Source organism: Schistocerca gregaria, chromosome 1, assembly GCF_023897955.1.
Source record: "Schistocerca gregaria isolate iqSchGreg1 chromosome 1, iqSchGreg1.2, whole genome shotgun sequence".
Classification (NCBI taxonomy): Eukaryota; Metazoa; Arthropoda; class Insecta; order Orthoptera; family Acrididae; genus Schistocerca; species Schistocerca gregaria.
Genome location: NC_064920.1, coordinates 550,582,581 through 550,600,164, shown reverse-complemented (window position 1 = coordinate 550,600,164; position 17,584 = coordinate 550,582,581). Strand labels below are relative to the sequence as shown.

General features: G+C 44.5%; 1 protein-coding gene across 10 annotated transcripts in view; it reads left to right on the top strand.

Annotated features, from left to right (window-relative positions):
- The window catches only part of LOC126356053 (protein pellino-like), a 237,675-nt gene that overhangs the window by 98,682 nt on the left and 121,409 nt on the right, over positions 1-17,584 (top strand). Inside the window, exon 1 of one of the 10 annotated variants that reach the window (XM_050006783.1) lies at positions 13,122-13,340. The exons of 1 other annotated variant lie outside the window; for it this stretch is intronic. In XM_050006783.1, the coding sequence (XP_049862740.1) occupies positions 13,321-13,340 (20 nt within the window). In that variant the 5' untranslated portion in view covers positions 13,122-13,320. 8 more of the 10 variants (XM_050006749.1, XM_050006791.1, XM_050006801.1 and 5 more) reach the window with 8 other exon arrangements.

The following is a 17,584-nucleotide window of genomic DNA, read 5'->3' as shown; positions in this document are numbered from 1 at the left end:
AGAGTTTAAAACCAGCTGAATGAATTAAGCGTTGTGCTGACACACATTATTGAGCATCGCTTAACTCTGAGTATACAAGTAATAAACCAAACCGCTTAAATCTAAGTTTCTAAGAAATAAATTCTTGCATGTTATAGCCACCTTCAAAGACTTATATTAAAAGCTACGACATGTTACTGCATTCATAGCTACTCACTGTGCAGCTCAGGAAGATGACGCAGTCCACGAAGATTTTTCTTCGCGGCAAGTATATGTTTTGTTTTGTTTTGGTTTTTGTCCTTATGCAGAGAGAAATAAGTGTCATGCGTTTTGGGAAAATGTAAGGTTGTTGTATAAATTAACTTTTGTATTACTCCGTCACAGTTAGCTACATGTCGCCCATGAAAACTGCAAAATATCACTTCGTACTACTTTATTTTATTGAACCAGTCAATTGAAGGAGAAGTCACTCCACCCTCGGGGATTACGGAGATTGCGGAATTACGGGGATTACCGGTGATGTAATATGAATCGGGAAGAAATTTCTCTGAGATTGAACCCTTGGAGCTGACAGTGAGCGTGCATTTAAATTGAAACGTCCCCTTTGAAAAATGTATACAAGATTGGTCTATATGAAACGTCCCCTTAGAACAATTATACAAGACTGTGCTTAAACTGACACACAATAGTTTTTAGCGCAACGCAATCTGACTTTCAATAATCCCTACAAGAGAATGGCCCTGACTAACATTAACCTATATGTTTCACATATCACTTACCTCACAAAAATCTTCGTTACTCGAACTACTGCAATACAGCGAGCGCCACTACTGCCAGCTAACTACTGATAGGCACAGTTAGCAAATGAAAGATTTTAATATAGAACAAACAATGTATTTACCTTTATAGTCATAATATACACTCCGGGTAATTGAAATAAGAACACCGTGAATTCATTGTCCCAGGAAGGGGAAACTTTATTGACACATTCCTGGGGTCAGATACATCACATGATCACACTGACAGAACCACAGGCACATAGACACAGGCAACAGAGCATGCACAATGTCGGCACTAGTACAGTGTATATTCATCTTTCACAGCAATGCAGGCTGCTATTTTCCCATGGAGACGATCGTAGAGATGCTGGATGTAGTCCTGTGGAACGGCTTGCCATGCCATTTCCACCTGGCGCCTCAGTTGGACCAGCGTTCGTGCTGGACGTGCAGACCGCGTGAGACGACGCTTCATCCAGTCCCAAACATGCTCAATGGAGGACACATCCGGAGATCTTGCTGGCCAGGGTAGTTGACTTACACCTTCCAGAGCACGTTGGGTGGCACGGGATACATGCGGAAGTGCATTGTCCTGTTGGAACAGCAAGTTCCCTTGCCGGTCTAGGAATGGTAGAACGATTCAGTGTCCCCTCGATGATCACCAGAGGTGTATGGCCAGTGTAGGAGATCGCTCCCCACACCATGATGCCGGGTGTTGGCCTGTGTGCCTCAGTCGTATGCAGTCCTGATTGTGGCGCTCATCTGCACGGCGCCAAACACGCATACGACCATCATTGGCACCAAGGCAGAAGCGACTCTCATCGCTGAAGACGACACGTCTCCATTCGTCCCTCCCTTCACGCCTGTCGCGACACCACTGGAGGAGGGCTGCACGATGTTGGGGCGTGAGCGGAAGACGGCCTAACGGTGTGCGGGACCGTAGACCAGCTTCATGGAGGCGATTGCGAATGGTCCTCGCCGATACCCCAGGAGCAACAGTGTCCCTAATTTGCTGGGAAGTGGCGGTGCGGTCCCCTACGGCACTGCGTAGGATCCTACGGTCTTGGCGTGCATCCGTGCGTCGCTGCGGTCCGGTCCCATGTCGACGGGCACGTGCACCTTCCGCCGACCACTGGCGACAACATCGATGTACTGTGGAGACCTCACGCCCCACGTGTTGAGCAATTCGGCGGTACGTCCACCCGGCCTCCCGCATGCCCACTATACGCCCTCGCTCAAAGTCCGTCAACTGCACATGGGGTTCACGTCCACGCTGTCGCGGCATGCTACCAGTGTTAAAGACTGCGATGGAGCTCTGTATGCCACGGCAAACTGGCTGACACTGACGGCGGCGGTGCACAAATGCTGCGCAGCTAGCGCCATTCGACGGCCAACACCGCGGTTCCTGGTGTGTCCGCTGTGCCTGGTGTGTCCGCTGTGCCGTGCGTGTGATCATTGCTTGTACAGCCCTCTCGCAGTGTCCGGAGCAAGTATGGTGGGTCTGACACACCGGTGTCAGTGTGTTCTTTTTTCCATTTCCAGGAGTGTATATATATCAGTTCATGACACCAATTCTTACAAATTTCAAAACTCCGCCATCTCTCTCCCCACGTCCACCACTGCTGGCGGCTCACCTCCAACTGCGCAACGCTCCGCGCTGTTAACATCCAGCTGCCGCTGCCCAACACTACAATGGCAGACAACAATGCAAACCAGCCACAGACTGCACACGGCACAGCCAGTGATTTTTATACAGAGCGCTAGGTGGCGGCCCCGTTACCAATAAAAAAACTTAAACAGCCTACTTACAAAATGCTGTGTAACCCACGAGGTATTTTAGTGCCTCTTGGGGTTCACAGTCATCACTAGTTGCTGGTTCATCACTAGGAAACTGCAACAGATCTCGTTCTTGTTCGTTGAAATTAGTGCCATCCAAATCAGGTGTCATATTTACAGTTATGTGTTACACAACTCGCTTGTGATGAACTTCATGATGCCTTTCTATTATTGTAGGACTAATGACAGTAAGATTCCATAATTATGGATTCCAGTAGAAGATACAATTCTTGTTTGTACATACGCACCCAGTTACGAATTAACAGGTGTAGAAACGCAGTTTTGTGCTGAGTTGAGCGAGCGAGCGAGCAAGTGAGCTCGGCCTACCTTCGTGAGGTATGCGCAGCGGCCTGTCTTTCTCGTAGGCCTCGGTTTCACCTGAGGCCCACAGTCTCACCTGCAGTCTGCAAAGGAAGCTATTTTTTTCTTTATTGTTATTGTAAAACCTTGTACAAAGGTAGACTAGCAGCGGCCTATCTACGCTCGGCCATAGAAAACCAGAGGACAGTTAACATGTAGTCAGAGATGCAGAAAAATATGAATATGAGAAAACCGGTGACACACATAATAATAATAACGAAGACGTTCTAATTGAAGACACTGAATTACATAAGCAAGTGCAACCGTACACGAAGGCACAATGAGTACATTGTCGAACGATGGAGGCCACTGAAGAGACACAATTGCATTGGAATGGAGAAAAACTGCACAGAAAACACTGATGATGATCTTCAACACACAGCACACACTATTACACGAAAAAGGGGGGGGGGCTGCCACAGAGAATAGGGGAAGGTAGGAGGGAGGTGGTGGGGATGCCAGCAGGAAAGACAAAGTGAGTGGGGGGGGGAGAGTGTAAGGTTGGGTGTGGAAGCCCGGGGGGAGGGTAGGAGAGGGAGAGAGGAGGGGGAGGAAGTTAGGAGGGACAGAAGGGAAAGAGGGAGCCCTGGAGGAAAAATTTATGAGGAGGAAGGGGAGGATCAAATCTGGTAGGAGGGGTAGATGGAGGGGACAAGGGCATCATCTGGGAGGGAGAGTTGGCGGAAGCCACCTTGGGCATGGATGTAGAGGGTGGTAAGATGGAGAGTGGGTGGGATACAGGAATACAGGCTTGGCAGCAGATTGGGGAGGGAAAGGATGGGGAGGGACAAGCGGGTGAGGGGGATCAAGTTTACAGGAGGTGTAAAGGATTTGTATCCTTTCAAGGAAGAGGAGGAGATGTGGGAAATGACACATGGGGGATGGGAGGCAGATGCGATAAGCGAGGCGGAACGTATGGTGTTCCAGGATTTGAAGGGACTTGTAGTAGGCCTGAGGGGCAGAGATCCAGGTGGGATGGGCATAACAGAGAATGGGGCAGATGAGGATTTATAAGTGTGGAGGACAGTGGAGGGGTCCAATCGCCATGTCCGGCCGGAGAGGTGTTTGAGGAGGCAGAGTTGGAAGCGTGTCTTGGCTTGAATTGTCTGGAGATGGGGGGGGTCCAGGAAAGGCGATGGTCAAGGGTGATGCCAAGGTACTTGAGGGTAGGGGTGAGGTTGATAGGACAGCCGTAGATAGTGATATAAAAATCAAGGAGACGGAATGAAGGGGTGGTTTTACCTACAATGATTGCCTGGGTTTCGGAAGGATTGACCTTGAGCAGCCACTGGTTACACCAGGTGGCGAACTGGTCAAGATGAGATTGGAGAAGGTGCTTGGAGCATTGCAGGGTGGTGGCGAGGGTAAGGAAGGTGGTGTCATCGGCGTATTGAAGAAAGTATATCGGGGGTGAAGGCGGCGGCATGTCTGCTGTATAAGGAAGGTAGAGAAGAGGGGAGAGGATGGAAATTTGGGGCGCAGTGGCGGAAGAGTGGAAGGTGTAGCAATCTGTGGTATGGATGGTGACGTAGGAAGGACGTTGAGAAAAGGAGGCGATCAGATGGACATAGTTAATAAGGAGGTTGAAGGTTTGGAGCTTGAAGAGGAGACTGGAATGCTATACAGGGCCATAGGCACGTTCAAGTTGGAGAGAGAGGAAGATGCTGGAGTGACAGGAATTTATTTGTTCGGAGAGGAGGTGAGTGAGAAGATCATCTGCAGATATGGATGGTCGAAAGCCACATTGGGTAGAGGGAAGGAGGTGGTGCAGGTGGAGGTTCTGGTGGATGTGTCAGGTGAGGATGGATTCCAGGACCTTGCTGAAGACTGAAGTAAGGCTGATGGGATGGTAGGAGGAGACAGCAGACAGTGGTTTGTCTGGTTTGAGAGGCATTAGGATCCGGGAGGTTTTCTACAGGTCGGGGTAGAAGCCAATATACAAGACCACATTATATAGTCTGGCCAGGGTGGTGAGGAAGGATGCAGGAGCTTCATGGAGGTGACAGCAGGTAACACGGTCATGACCGGGAGCGGTGTTGTGTTTCGTGCGTAGTGTAGCTATGATATCTTGAGTGGCGATGGGGGTGTTGAGTTCAGTGTGTGGAATTTATGTCCAAGTACTGGAAGCCAGGAGCAAGTGGAGGGGCAGAGGTATCAGTTCGATCAAGGACATCAGGGAAGAGGGTGTTGTCGAACTGGGGATCATCAGGGATGGTAAGGGTACTGGAAAGGTATGAAGCAAAATGGTTGGCATTACTAAGGTTATCAGGAAAGGGTAATCATGAAGGAGAGGGTTTAGACCCAGTAAGGCGGCGGAAGGATGACCAGTACTTACACAAGTTAATAGGTAGGTAGCATTGAGGCGGGTGCATGTCTGTCACCAGTCTCGGCATTGCTTGGTCGTGAACAAGTTTTGTACGAGTCTTCGAAGTTGCCGATGGTGTTGCAGTGTGTCCCAGTCCCATGTGTGAAGGAATTCACGGTAGAGACGGTGGGATTAATGAAGGAGGAAGAAGGCCTGTGGTGGTAAGGTGGGGTGGTGCAGGTGGATGTCAGTGGTAGGGATGTGAGCCTCAATGGCCTCAGACAAGGTCTGCTGGAGAAAGGAGGTGGCACGTGCTATATCATCGGGGTGGTGGTAGATGAGAGGGTGGCAATCGATCCGGGTGGTGAGGGTATCCCGGTAGGCATTCCAGTTGGCACGGGAATATTCAGTGGACATATTTTGGGGGAGGGTCGATGTGATGATCTGGGTGGGGGTGATGGTCATCTGATACGGTGAGGTGGACAGGGAGATGGTCATACGGTGAAGTGGACAGGGAGATGGTCACTGCCAACAGGGTTAAGGACGTCCACCGCATCGTTATGCATCCTAGGAGGTTGGGGGAGGCCAGGACGACATCGGGAGTGATATTGGATTTGGAGTGGCTGTGGTAGGGAAGGGAAAGGAGGTCACCTTGGAGTGTGGTGAGGAACCAATGTCACCGCCTTAACTGGGTGGCGGGATGACTATGGATGTTGAGGTTGGCAGCAATCATGTAGGAGGAGAAGGTACAGTCAATGTGGGAAAGGAAGTCAAAGGGAATAGAGGTAGAGGGGCGGACATAGATGGTTGGTTGGTTGATTGATTTGGGGAAGGAGACCAGACAGCGTGGTCATCGGTCCCATAGGATTAGGGAAGGATGGGGAAGGAAGTCGGCCGTGCCCTTTCAGAGGAACCATCCCGGCATTTGCCTAGAGTGATTTAGGGAAATCATGAAAAACCTAAATCAGGATGACTGGACGTGGGATTGAACCGTTGTCTTCCGAATGTGAGTCCAGTGTCTAACCACTGCGCCACCTCGCTCGGTGAACGTAGATGTTGGCAAAGGTAATGGTAAGGCCGGGCAAGAAGATACTAAGGATCAGGTGTTCTGTGGGGTCGGGAAGGAGGGATTGGAGCTGAACAGGGATCTAGCGGTGGTGGCCAATGCTGCCTGCCACATACTATCAGGAGGGGTTTATCGGAGCAGAGAAGGAGCTAGGGCGATGTGTGTACGTGATGGTGGGGCTGGAGAAAGGTTTTGTTTAGGAGGAAGGCATCCACGCGGTGGGTCATGACGGTATGCATGAAGAGATTCTTGTTAATGGGAAGGGAGTTGATGTTGAACAAGATATGGTGCTGTCACCCCATTATGGGAGCTTAGACGAGGGTGTTGAGACGTGAGAAGATAAAGTGGGCCTGGTTATGGGAGTAGGTGGCGAAGGTATTAAGGTGGAAGACAGAGCGGGCTGTGAGGGAAATCTGTTGGAGGGTATGGGGCTGCTGGAATGGACAGAAATTGGTAAGAAAGCAAATGATGTCCTCGGTGGCGGTGGTGGTGGTGGTGGTGGTGGTGGGGGGGGGGGGGGGTTGATGAAGGGAGTTTCCAGAAGGCGTGGGTGCATCCAGAGGTCGTACGGGGTCGGTGAGTTCAGGATTGGAGGGTGATTTGGGCCGGGAAGCTAAATATGGCATGCCCAGCTATATACCAACATGTAACACAGACGGTATGTCAGTTCCACCTGGGCTCTGTGCGGAGCACTCGCTGCAGCTAGAGGACGTGAAGTGCTATTGTCCAGAGTTGTGCGCACGCCAGCATATTGTCGCGTTGCTGTTTTAACGGCGAAGGCAAAATTGTCGTGAAGGTACGCATGTAACATTATCTACAAAGGAAGGGGAAAGTGAAAGGACGAATCGAGAGATCAAGAAGCTGCGGATGTCGAGTATGCTGAACATTCCGAGCCTATAAACCCGAAAAACACGGCAAAACTGACCGACGTGAAAATAGGACGCAACTCTGCAGACCGAAAGTCGGGCAGCCTTGACAGCCTATTCTGTATCTTTCATACCGATCGGTGTAGTAGGTTAGTCTCGATAGTGACGTCATTTTCGGTTCTTTATCGAAATATCCTATTCAGTAAGCTTCTGAGACCTGTCAATCAGTGAGCTGCGGTTTATGTACACCTATAATTTGTTATTTTAACCATATTTAGCGGTTTTGGCTTTGGATTTAGTGATTATGTTACTAAAGAATTACCAGAGGATGCATCCGGATGGAAAGTGAGTTCATAAAAGACTATTTTCCTTTCTTAGAAATATGGTTAGGTTAGGTTGTTACTGCGAATGATTACATAAAAAATACGTTATCGGTCAATATTCTCTCAAAATACGTGTTATTTTTATGCAAATAAGAGTTGAAAGATCATTAAACTTTAAGGCATCGGCTCTGCTTACGTATATTACGTGAGTGTGGACTGACGTTACAAGTGACTTTGTGTACTTTTTCCCTCAAATGGTTTAGTTAGTGACTATCGAAACGTGTTTACAACTTTCAAGTAACAATGGAAAGCAGTTACGTGAAGCCTGATATCGGAAACCTTCCAAACCATCATGCATTTATGACTTACTCAGCACCATTTGGCAATATCAGCCTTCGTTCCTCTACACAATAATGCAAGAAATGAGCGGTGTGTGTGTGTGTGTGTGTGTGTGTGTGTGGCCAAGTAGCGCGCGGGAATGCCATACGAAAGGCTTTGGGTTCGCGTACAGATGGGCAGCAAAAATATTTTTTTCCTCTTCACATATGCAACACGTTCTGAGACATTGTTATTCGTGTAAGTTACGATTTTTCTGCAGTAACCGTTAATTACATGTAAGAGCGCACTTCCTCACTAATGATTTCGTGATTTATGTATGTTTAAAAAACGAAATATGACATTACTGGAGATGAAATCGCTGTGAGATTAACAACCGACAGTGACCTTTATATTTTTTCTTATCAGAAATAATTCAGCATTTTTTTCCGAATATGTAGCGATTTCCGAGTATGCGGTTATACAGGAATCTAAGAGCACAACTTAAATTACTGGGAATGTAACTTGCAGCAGTCATCTTCATAATCTTGCTTGTCACAGCTGTTTATCTGCGATCGAATCCTCAACAACAGTAGACAGAGATGAAAGATCTCTGCCGTAATATTTTTAGACTAATATTTTTAGACTGTAGCACCATATACGAAACATGTTCATTCGTGAGATGCATGTTAAAAACTTCGACGTACTGCAGGAGCTCTCGAAAATGCGTTTTTTTTCAGTTTTGTTTTTAAGACCCAAATCGTTGACGTATCGTGTAGGGAAGTGGGCTACTTAATCATTCGAATCTCTAGGACTGAGTATTAATCACAATCTGATTATCAACTTAGTCTTTGAAACACTCAGAATCAATTTTCGGGTGTTTTTATAGAGGTGTTAGTACAATGTGGTACTCCACACTATTCCTAACTCATTTTCCAAAACATTATGTCAGTGTGAATGAGAATAAGATGACATAATGTGGCATGCATGGAAACATGCGGTCAGCAAAAGTGTAAAAATTTCTATGCATTTCAGCTGAGACCCATGGAAATGGGTATACCGCACCTGATACTGTCGAGGAGGAGGCAAGAGCAACGAAGGCGGGCACGTCAGCTCGATGGAATGCGGCGTCATGCGTTGTGGCAACGTAAACGCAGTTTTCTGTACTTCGAATAGCGCGCCTGTGTCGTCTGCTAGCCGCTTTGTGTTCGTGGCGCTGTAGTGTGCATGCGCGGATCTGCGGCCGTTTGCTTTTGAGTGGCTTGCGCGACGCGACAACGGCGCTTCGGTATCGCTACCGAAATGCATACTGAATAATGCAGGGGCTCTAATTCGAGTGCTAGACCGTTCGGTGCTCTTGAGTACCGAAACGATCGGCACACTGGGGGAAAGATACACGATCCCGCCGGCGCAGACGCCAGAAACAACGAGCGATGCTGCCAAGCCGGCGCACCGACACACCCGATCTACATCTGGTACCAGGATAAAGATTGGGCAGAGTTTGTCGACCGACTGGAACAAGTCGTGGCGGTAGAGGTGACCAGCCTGGTCGACAACTCGCTACTTGCAAACGACGACCGACGCGGAAATGTGGAGGGAGGTGAAGAAGAAGAGTAAGGGCGTAGTCAAGGCTTTTGTGGGAGGACTACCCTGGCTGTGCAACGAAGAGACCGTCAAGAAAGGCCTGCTGCTGCGGGGATACGAGAATGTGGCAGTGAAACTCCACAACCGGACCAACAAGCAGAGACCACCTGCTCTTCATACTGGCTGTGCAAACGGCCAGAGGTGAGCAGAAACGGCTGCACCAGAAACTTACGAGATGAAGGAGCTCGTGGGCTTCCCAGTAACGGTGACGCCTCTCCCAGCGGAGCTAGACACGAAGCCCCGATGCTTCAAGTGTCAGCAAGAAGTACATGTGGCAAAATACTGCCCCAACCAGACGAAGTCCGGAGACAGCCACGACAGCCGCAGCTGCACACGCAAAAGAGAATGACGTCTGCAGGCCGTAACACCACCCAGGAGGCACCGGGACAAACCGACTGCGGGCGCAAACCGCCGCCAGTGAGAGTGGCGGTGGAGGTGGGCGACTACCGGGCGACGATACAATTCCGTCGAACACCAAAGAGAAGAAACCGCCACAGTGACTGGGCGACACACCGAACGCGGATATCGGAGCCGCCATTCAGGAAGCGGAATCCGCTTCCGAATGGCGCTCCACAACTAAATGGAAGCAACCTGCCTGAGGATGAAGGAGACCTTCCGCGGCCACAATTTGAAATGCGGGTGACGCAGGACACCGCCCGGACGAGAATTGAAGCTGCCACCCAGACTCCCCTGGTACCGGAAACGAACGCCAAACAGAAGAAAAAGCTACTCATAAACTGAGCAGTCCAAACCAGAGAGTTCATAAACTGGCTAACAGCATAGTAAACTCTGAAGTAATACGCGTGATCGATTTCTCCAAGCTCGACGGAGCGCAACGGAGAAGTGCAAACGTTAACGTCAGGAACTGGCTAGAAGTCCGGAAAAAAAAAAATCGAAAATGAAGAAAGAGAAGAAGAATAAGAGGGAAGAGCGCCGAGAAGACACCACCGACCGCTAAAACCATACCCCTAACATTGTTGTTGTGGTCTTCAGTCCAGAGACTGATACGATGCAGCTCTCCATGCTACCCTATCCTGTGCAAGCTTCTTCATCTTCCAGTACTTACTGCAACCTACGTCCTTCTGAATCTGTTTAGTGTATTACTCTCTTGGTCTCCCTCTACGATTTTTACTCTCCATGCTTCCCTCCAATACTAAATTGGTGATTCCTTGATGCCTCAAAATATGCCCTACCAACCAATCCCTTCTTCTAGTCAAATTGTGCCACAAATTTCTCTTCTCTCCAATTCTATTCAATACGTCCTCATTAGTTATGTGACCTACCCATCTAATTTTCAGCATTCTCTGTAGCACTATGTTTCGAAAGCCTTTATTCTCTTCTTGTCTAAATTATTTATCGTCTACGTTTCACTTCCATACATGGCTACTCCCCATACAAATACTTTCAGTAATGACTTCCTGACGCTTTAAACCTACACTCGATGTTAACAAATTTCTCTTCTTCAGAAACGCTTTCCTTGCCATTGCCAGTCTACATTTTATATCCTCTCTACTTCGACCATCATCAGTTATTTTGCTCCCAACATACCAAAACTCATTTACTACTTTAAGCGTCTCATTTCCTAATCTAATTCCCGCAGCATCAGCCGATTTAATTCGACTGCATTCCATTATCCTCGTTTTGCTTTTGTTGATGTTCATCTTATATCCTCCTTTCAAGACACTGTCCATTCCGTTCAGCTGCTCTTCCAAGTCCTCTGCTGTCTCTGACAGGATTACAATGTCGTTGGCGAACCTCAAAGCTTTTATTTCTTCTCCATGGATTTTAATACCTACTCCGAATTTTTGGTTTGTTTCCTTTACTGCTTGCTAAATATACAGATTGAATAACATCGGGGAGAGGCTACAACCCTGTCTCACTCCCTTCCCAACCACTGCTTCCCTTTCATGCTCCTCAACTCTAATAACTGCCATCTGCTTGTTGTACAAATTGTAAATAGCCTTTCACTCCCTGTATTTTACCCCAGCCACCTTCAGAATTTGAAAGAGAGTATTCCAGTCAAAATTGTCAATAGCTTTCTCTAAGTCTACAAATGCTAGAAACGTAGGTTTGCCTTTCCTTAATCTATTTTATGAGGTAAGTCGTAGGGTCACTATTGCCTCATGTGTTCCAACATTTCTACGGAATCGAAGCTGATTTTCCCTGAGGTCGGCTTCTACCAGTTTTTCCATTCGTCTGTAAAGAATTCGTGCTAGTATTTTGTAGCTGGGGCTTATTAAATTGATAGTTCGATAATTTTTACATCTGTCAACACCTGCTCTCTTTGGGATTGGAATTATTATATTCTTCTTGAAGTCTGAGGGTTTTTCGCCTATCTCATACATCTTGCTCACTAGATGGTAGAGTTTTGTTAGACCTGGCTCTCCCAAGTTTTCAGTAGTTCTAATGGAATGTTGTCTACTCCCGGGGCCTTGTTTCGACTAAGTGCTCTGTCAAACTCTTCACGCAGTATCATATCTCCTATTTCATTTCATCTACCTTCTCTTCCATTTCTATAATATTGTCCTTGTATAGACACTCTATATACTCCTTCCACCTTTCTGCTTTCCTGTCTTTGCTTAGAACTGGGTTTCCATCTGAGCCCTCAATTATAATGAAGTACACCCTTAAATGCCGCGGCCATAGACTGTACGGCTAGTCCCGGCGGAGGTGTGTGTTTGTCCTTAGGATAATTTAGGTTAAGTAGTGTGTAAGCTTAGGGACTTACGACCTTAGTAGTTAAGTCCCATAAGATTTCACACACTCTTAAATTGTGATAAATAAAATAAAAGGAATAAATATGTGTAACACTACGGCCGAAGAAAAGACGAAGAAGCTCTATAGCGTCCTGCCCTATCCCGTTCAGGGAGCCCGGCATCTCATGGTCGTGCGGTAGCGTTCTCGCTTCCCACGCCCGGGTTCGATTCCCGGCGGGGCCAGGGATTTTCTCTGCCTCGTGATGGCTGGGTGTTGTGTGATGTCCTTAGGTTAGTTAGGTTTAAGTAGTTCTAAGTTCTAGGGGACTGATGACCAGAGATGTTAAGTCCAATAGTGCTCAGAGCCATTTGAACCCTTTAGGGAAGGCAATAAAAGGTATAACAAAAAAAAATAATAAAAAATTAAAAAAGACGGCACGTGGGTCCAGAGATAGAACTGCGATTGGCTGGTGACTGTTCTCTCCCCACTACACAAGATGAAGCTCTCCTACGTGAAGTTGCATACCACTTACGCAGTTATTCAAAGTAAGACAAGGGGAAAGTAGGCGGATAGAGCCAGTCACAGAAGAGTGAAATACAATATTTTACCTTACGTCATGGTTCTTAAAGCACGAGTGCGTTACTTCTCTTGGCACGAGTACCTATGTAAAATAATACCTATTCAGTTACCTCAATCAATCCTCAAAGTACAGCTTGTAATTTGAGGTTCTAAATATATGGAAGAATATTAGTTTATTTATATTTTTCTGTTATTTTATTTATCGTCCTCGAATATTCGGACTGTTTTCCTACACATGCTGACATCAGTTTACAGTTTGGAAGAAAGAACATGCATCGTGTGTTCTAGTGGAATCGTATCCTTTGCAATATGCAAATCACTCAAAAACTGGTTTTGCTCTTACTGAAACGTGTTGCATATTTAACGTGACCCCGCAAGATACACATGCGCCACCGAGTAAACCATACCACGGAAGAACGGGTACTTCTGATGGGCGGGAAAGCCTGTGCTTAATGCTACTTGCTCTTAAGTTCGGCTGTATTCGTAGGCATTCGGTGTGAGACGAAGCTGCAAGGCCGCTGTTCGGTTGTTAGCTGCTGAGTGCAGACGTAGAAACTGGAAACACATAGTGAGAATGAACAGAAGAGGATCGTTGTAAGTGTATTATCTGATGTATTGGATTGAATTTGCGTGTACTACGTGTCATGGACAGCTTTGATTTACGGAAGACGTGCTGGCGAAAATATATGACTTTATTTTCTTCTGTGGTGCACAATGAGGAACGTTAGGGCGTTTTCTCAAACAGCTTTCCGTTATTGTTTTATTTTATGAAAATATATCACGAAGATGATAGTGTTCGAAATTTACAGTGATTAACACTCGTTTGCCGTACGGTATTTGATTTGTTCGGGTATGGAATAATTTTTTTAGTAGTAGATGCGTGTACTTTTTATTTGCGCTTTGTGAACTTTAGTGATAGTGTTTTTTTATGGTTACATACTGATAAGAGTTCATTTTAAATAAGTGTTGTGAATGGTTGTTTGTTGGTGTCTGAACACTGGAAATACAATACAGGAGAGCCCACAATAAATGTAAACAAACGATTGCAAATGTCGAAGAATACAGGAAAGGAATTTCAAATGTTACGTGCGCAAGATATTGAGAAGGTTGTTGTGATTTTTTTTTTCACAGTTTGTAGAGTTCCAGTTATGTTATTCTCTGGCCACGCATTTATTGTTCAGCTGATGTAGTTTGAATATAGTCTACTCGTGAATGGCATGCACCTACCGATAAGGTAAACTTACTTTAAAATATGTAGCTCCAGTTCTCATGAAAACGAGGCATCTAAAAATTTTTGTAATGAAATGGTATACTGAGACTGTTCGTAAGAAAACCATAAATATCACAAGTAATCCAGCTGTTATAGTTTTGGAACAATCAGTCATTATTTGTTTGCCAGATTTGTGAAAATATTGGCTTTGTGTCAGGCCTGCTTAGAAAATTGTGCCCTGTCTGCGGGATTATTCATTATAGCCATACGTATTATATGGAGATAATTATGAAACCATCTCTATTTCTTGATGCTATTGACAGTAATATACAACAGAATATAGACTGTCCTGGACTCTTTCAAGTACTGGTACCTGTCACGTTTTATTAGTGGTACTATAAAAGAGAGCTTTCCTTATTTTTATTTATTGCTGGATGGGAACCTTTACTCAAAGTAAATAATAAAGTGAAAAACGAGTTGACTCTGATTAGACATAGCTGAAGAGTGACAACAGCAGGAATGGGGAATCTGTATCCAATTCTATTGTAATAATTGATTCTTAATTCTGCACTTGTAGGTGGAAGAGCATCTATCTTGGCTTAATTTCAAGGAGAAAAAGAATTCATACAGTCACAGATATGTCTGCACCATACGGAAGTACTGGAAAAATGATGTAGAAGTTATGCATGTGAAATCTGTGAATAAGATCGAAATGGTTATTAAATGAGTATGTCATTTCTCTTATTAATAAGAGTGACATGATGGGGAAAATTGGAATTCATGTTACGTTTGAGGAGAGAAATATCAGAAGGGGGTTCGGCTTTGCATTTAATGGTTCTATTGATCTTAAAGAAAACATTCTCTTTTGTGTACACCTTTTTTTGTATTAGTGTCAAATATAAATATTCAGTAGTAATTGTAAATACGTAAACACTTTCTATCCATTCTTGGCATACTTTCTATTATTAAAAATAGAAAAAAAAACCAAAGGCTTTTTTGTATTTAACAGCAAGATGAGTTTCATGCCATAAATTTTCTGCAAATATGTCCCACAGAAAAATGAAAGTTATACACATGTATCCCCCCCCCCCCCCCCCCTCTCGCACATTTTTGAGACCTCGTCCTTCCGTTTGTAGTGTGCACAAGAATACCAGATGTGTGTAATATTATCATATTTTGGACCAGCCGTATCGTATTGAACACTAGAGCACTAAAGTGGAGAAAATGTTGTGTTCCTACTAAACTATTGTAACCTTTACTACTAATTTTATTCAGAGGAAATCATGATTGATAGGTTATGCACTAGTTTATTACAATATTAGATTTGCAATACTATGTTACACATGTATAAGTACGAAATACCCTATTTTATACCTATAACATCAATTTTACTTCTCTGAATGCTTTTGGAAAAGAAATATTGATTTATGTGATGTATGAGTAATAAATTATTAGACACAATTATTACAGTCTAAGTGATACATAGCTTGGTGTTCTGAACAAATTGTTCTTGAACTGTGGTCACAAAAGTCGTCATACTTCCTTTGCTCAAAGGAGAAAATAAACATACTCCCTTGAGGAGGTTGTAGGTTCTGCTGTTGCTACCCAGGTGAAGTTCCCAGAGTCTTCCATATTTTGTGCCATCGTTCATGTTGGATGCCTGGTGTGTTCAATGCCGTTCCACTTGTGGTCTTGTTAGAACTCTGGTCCAAATCCATATTGTCATTAGCTACAGACAACAAAAATTCTCTTATGCTTCTTTTGTTTACATGTTTTTCATGCTCAGACCAGAACATTGAGGTTCCTAATGGTATGGCTTTGGAGTTCAGCATTTCAGTAGGAATCTCTTATTAGTTGGTATAAAGTATCCCTGAAAGTGTGAAATTGAATGGCGATTTTTGCAGTTCAGGTGCTAAGTGAACACATTTGGATCCATTATCACTTTTCTGTTTGAATGATGGATGGGTTTTGTCAGTTCTTTGAGAAAATATTTTGCTTGTGGCAGACCAATGTAGTTAATTGCTTTCCCGACATGTGGGTTTGCATTGAACATATTTTTTGCAGATACATCAAAATGACAACTTTTATGTCTTATTTGGTTTGCCATGAAATCAAATCAGCTGTCCATCCACAAGTTACAAAAAATCCTGGTTTTCAATGAGTTTTGCAGTTTTCAGTGAGAACTTTACCTGTTTCTCTGGTTGGTGCAAGATTGTGGGGTTTTTGGGCATCTGGATCATCGGACAGTTCAAGATAAATTCAAACCTATTGCCACTCGTTACAGATGTACGTTTGTGCCACAAACATTAGTGTCAAACAACTCTCTTACTGCTAAATAATGATCACCTTCTGAATGTGCAGTTCTTGTTTTTTCCATGCTTGTTAAGAAACTTTCATAGTTTTTTTCACCTGGGTGTGTTGCAGCACTTTTGTGCAATCATCAGTGCGTTTGTTATTTTTCTTGTTCAAAATTATTACACGTTAACTTTTAAAGAAACTTTTGGTACAAAATATTTACATTTGAAAAATTATATTGTGTAAATTTGGAAGAAAAACTGAATGTATGCATTTGTTAATATTCCTTACGTGAAGCTATTGGATATGTTTGGTCATACCTTTGGGTTTACTACACAATCTACAGCTTGTCATCTGCAAACAGCAAAAGATTATTTTATTTTTCTGTTTTTTATGCATTCCAACCAAAAATAGTTTCTTGGTGTGTTAAATTAAGTCATATTTCTTGCACTTTTGTCATTAACTCTTCAATTTTCAATGATTTGTACACCAAGACAGATTTGTTGCTGCTGTTACGTGTTGTTGTGGCTGCATAGTGTTCATTTGTTTCATGTTTGTTTGCGATGTGGCATGTAGATTTTAAGTATTGTTTACATTTTTTATACTTACTTTGTGTTTCCAAGGGCGGGGGGGGGGGGGGGTAAGAGGGAGGGGGGAGTTGTTTATAGGCATGTAGAGTGAATGGTGTGTACAGTATGGGTAGAAGGGAATTTGATTTTAGAGGATGATCCTGAGCAGTTTTGGGTAGGTGTTATTCTATTGTTGATAATGAGCAGTTTTGGAGTTATGAATAGGTGTTATTTTTATTTTATTGCGCAATGGTATGTATTTGTTTAGCACTTACTTTCCTTGGGCTATTGATTTTTGAATGTGATAGTTTTCTTCTATGGTTAAAATTTTGGTGTAGGCTGCTACTAGTTTTAAGGATTTTTACGTCTGTTTCAGCATTTGTTGGGTGGCTGTTAGGTTATATCTGTGAATGTTGAGTGTGAGCAGGAAAGCAGAATCATGCTGCATATCGACATTAATTATATGGGCCTGTAATTAAGTGGATTACTCCTACTACCTTTCTTGAATATTGGTGTGACCTGTGCAACTTTCCAGTCTTTGGGTATGGATCTTTTGTTGAGTGAACAATTGTATATGATTGTCAAGTATGGAGCTAATGCATAAGCATACTCTAAAAGGAACCTCAGAATTCAGAGACTGAATTTCTTGCTCCAGCCGCATGATTTTGGCTGTACATTTCGTCTGTTTTACTACAGATGACTTATTGTTTATAGTGTATTTACACTTGGATGTATGTCTGCATGTCCTGAAACAAATGAACATT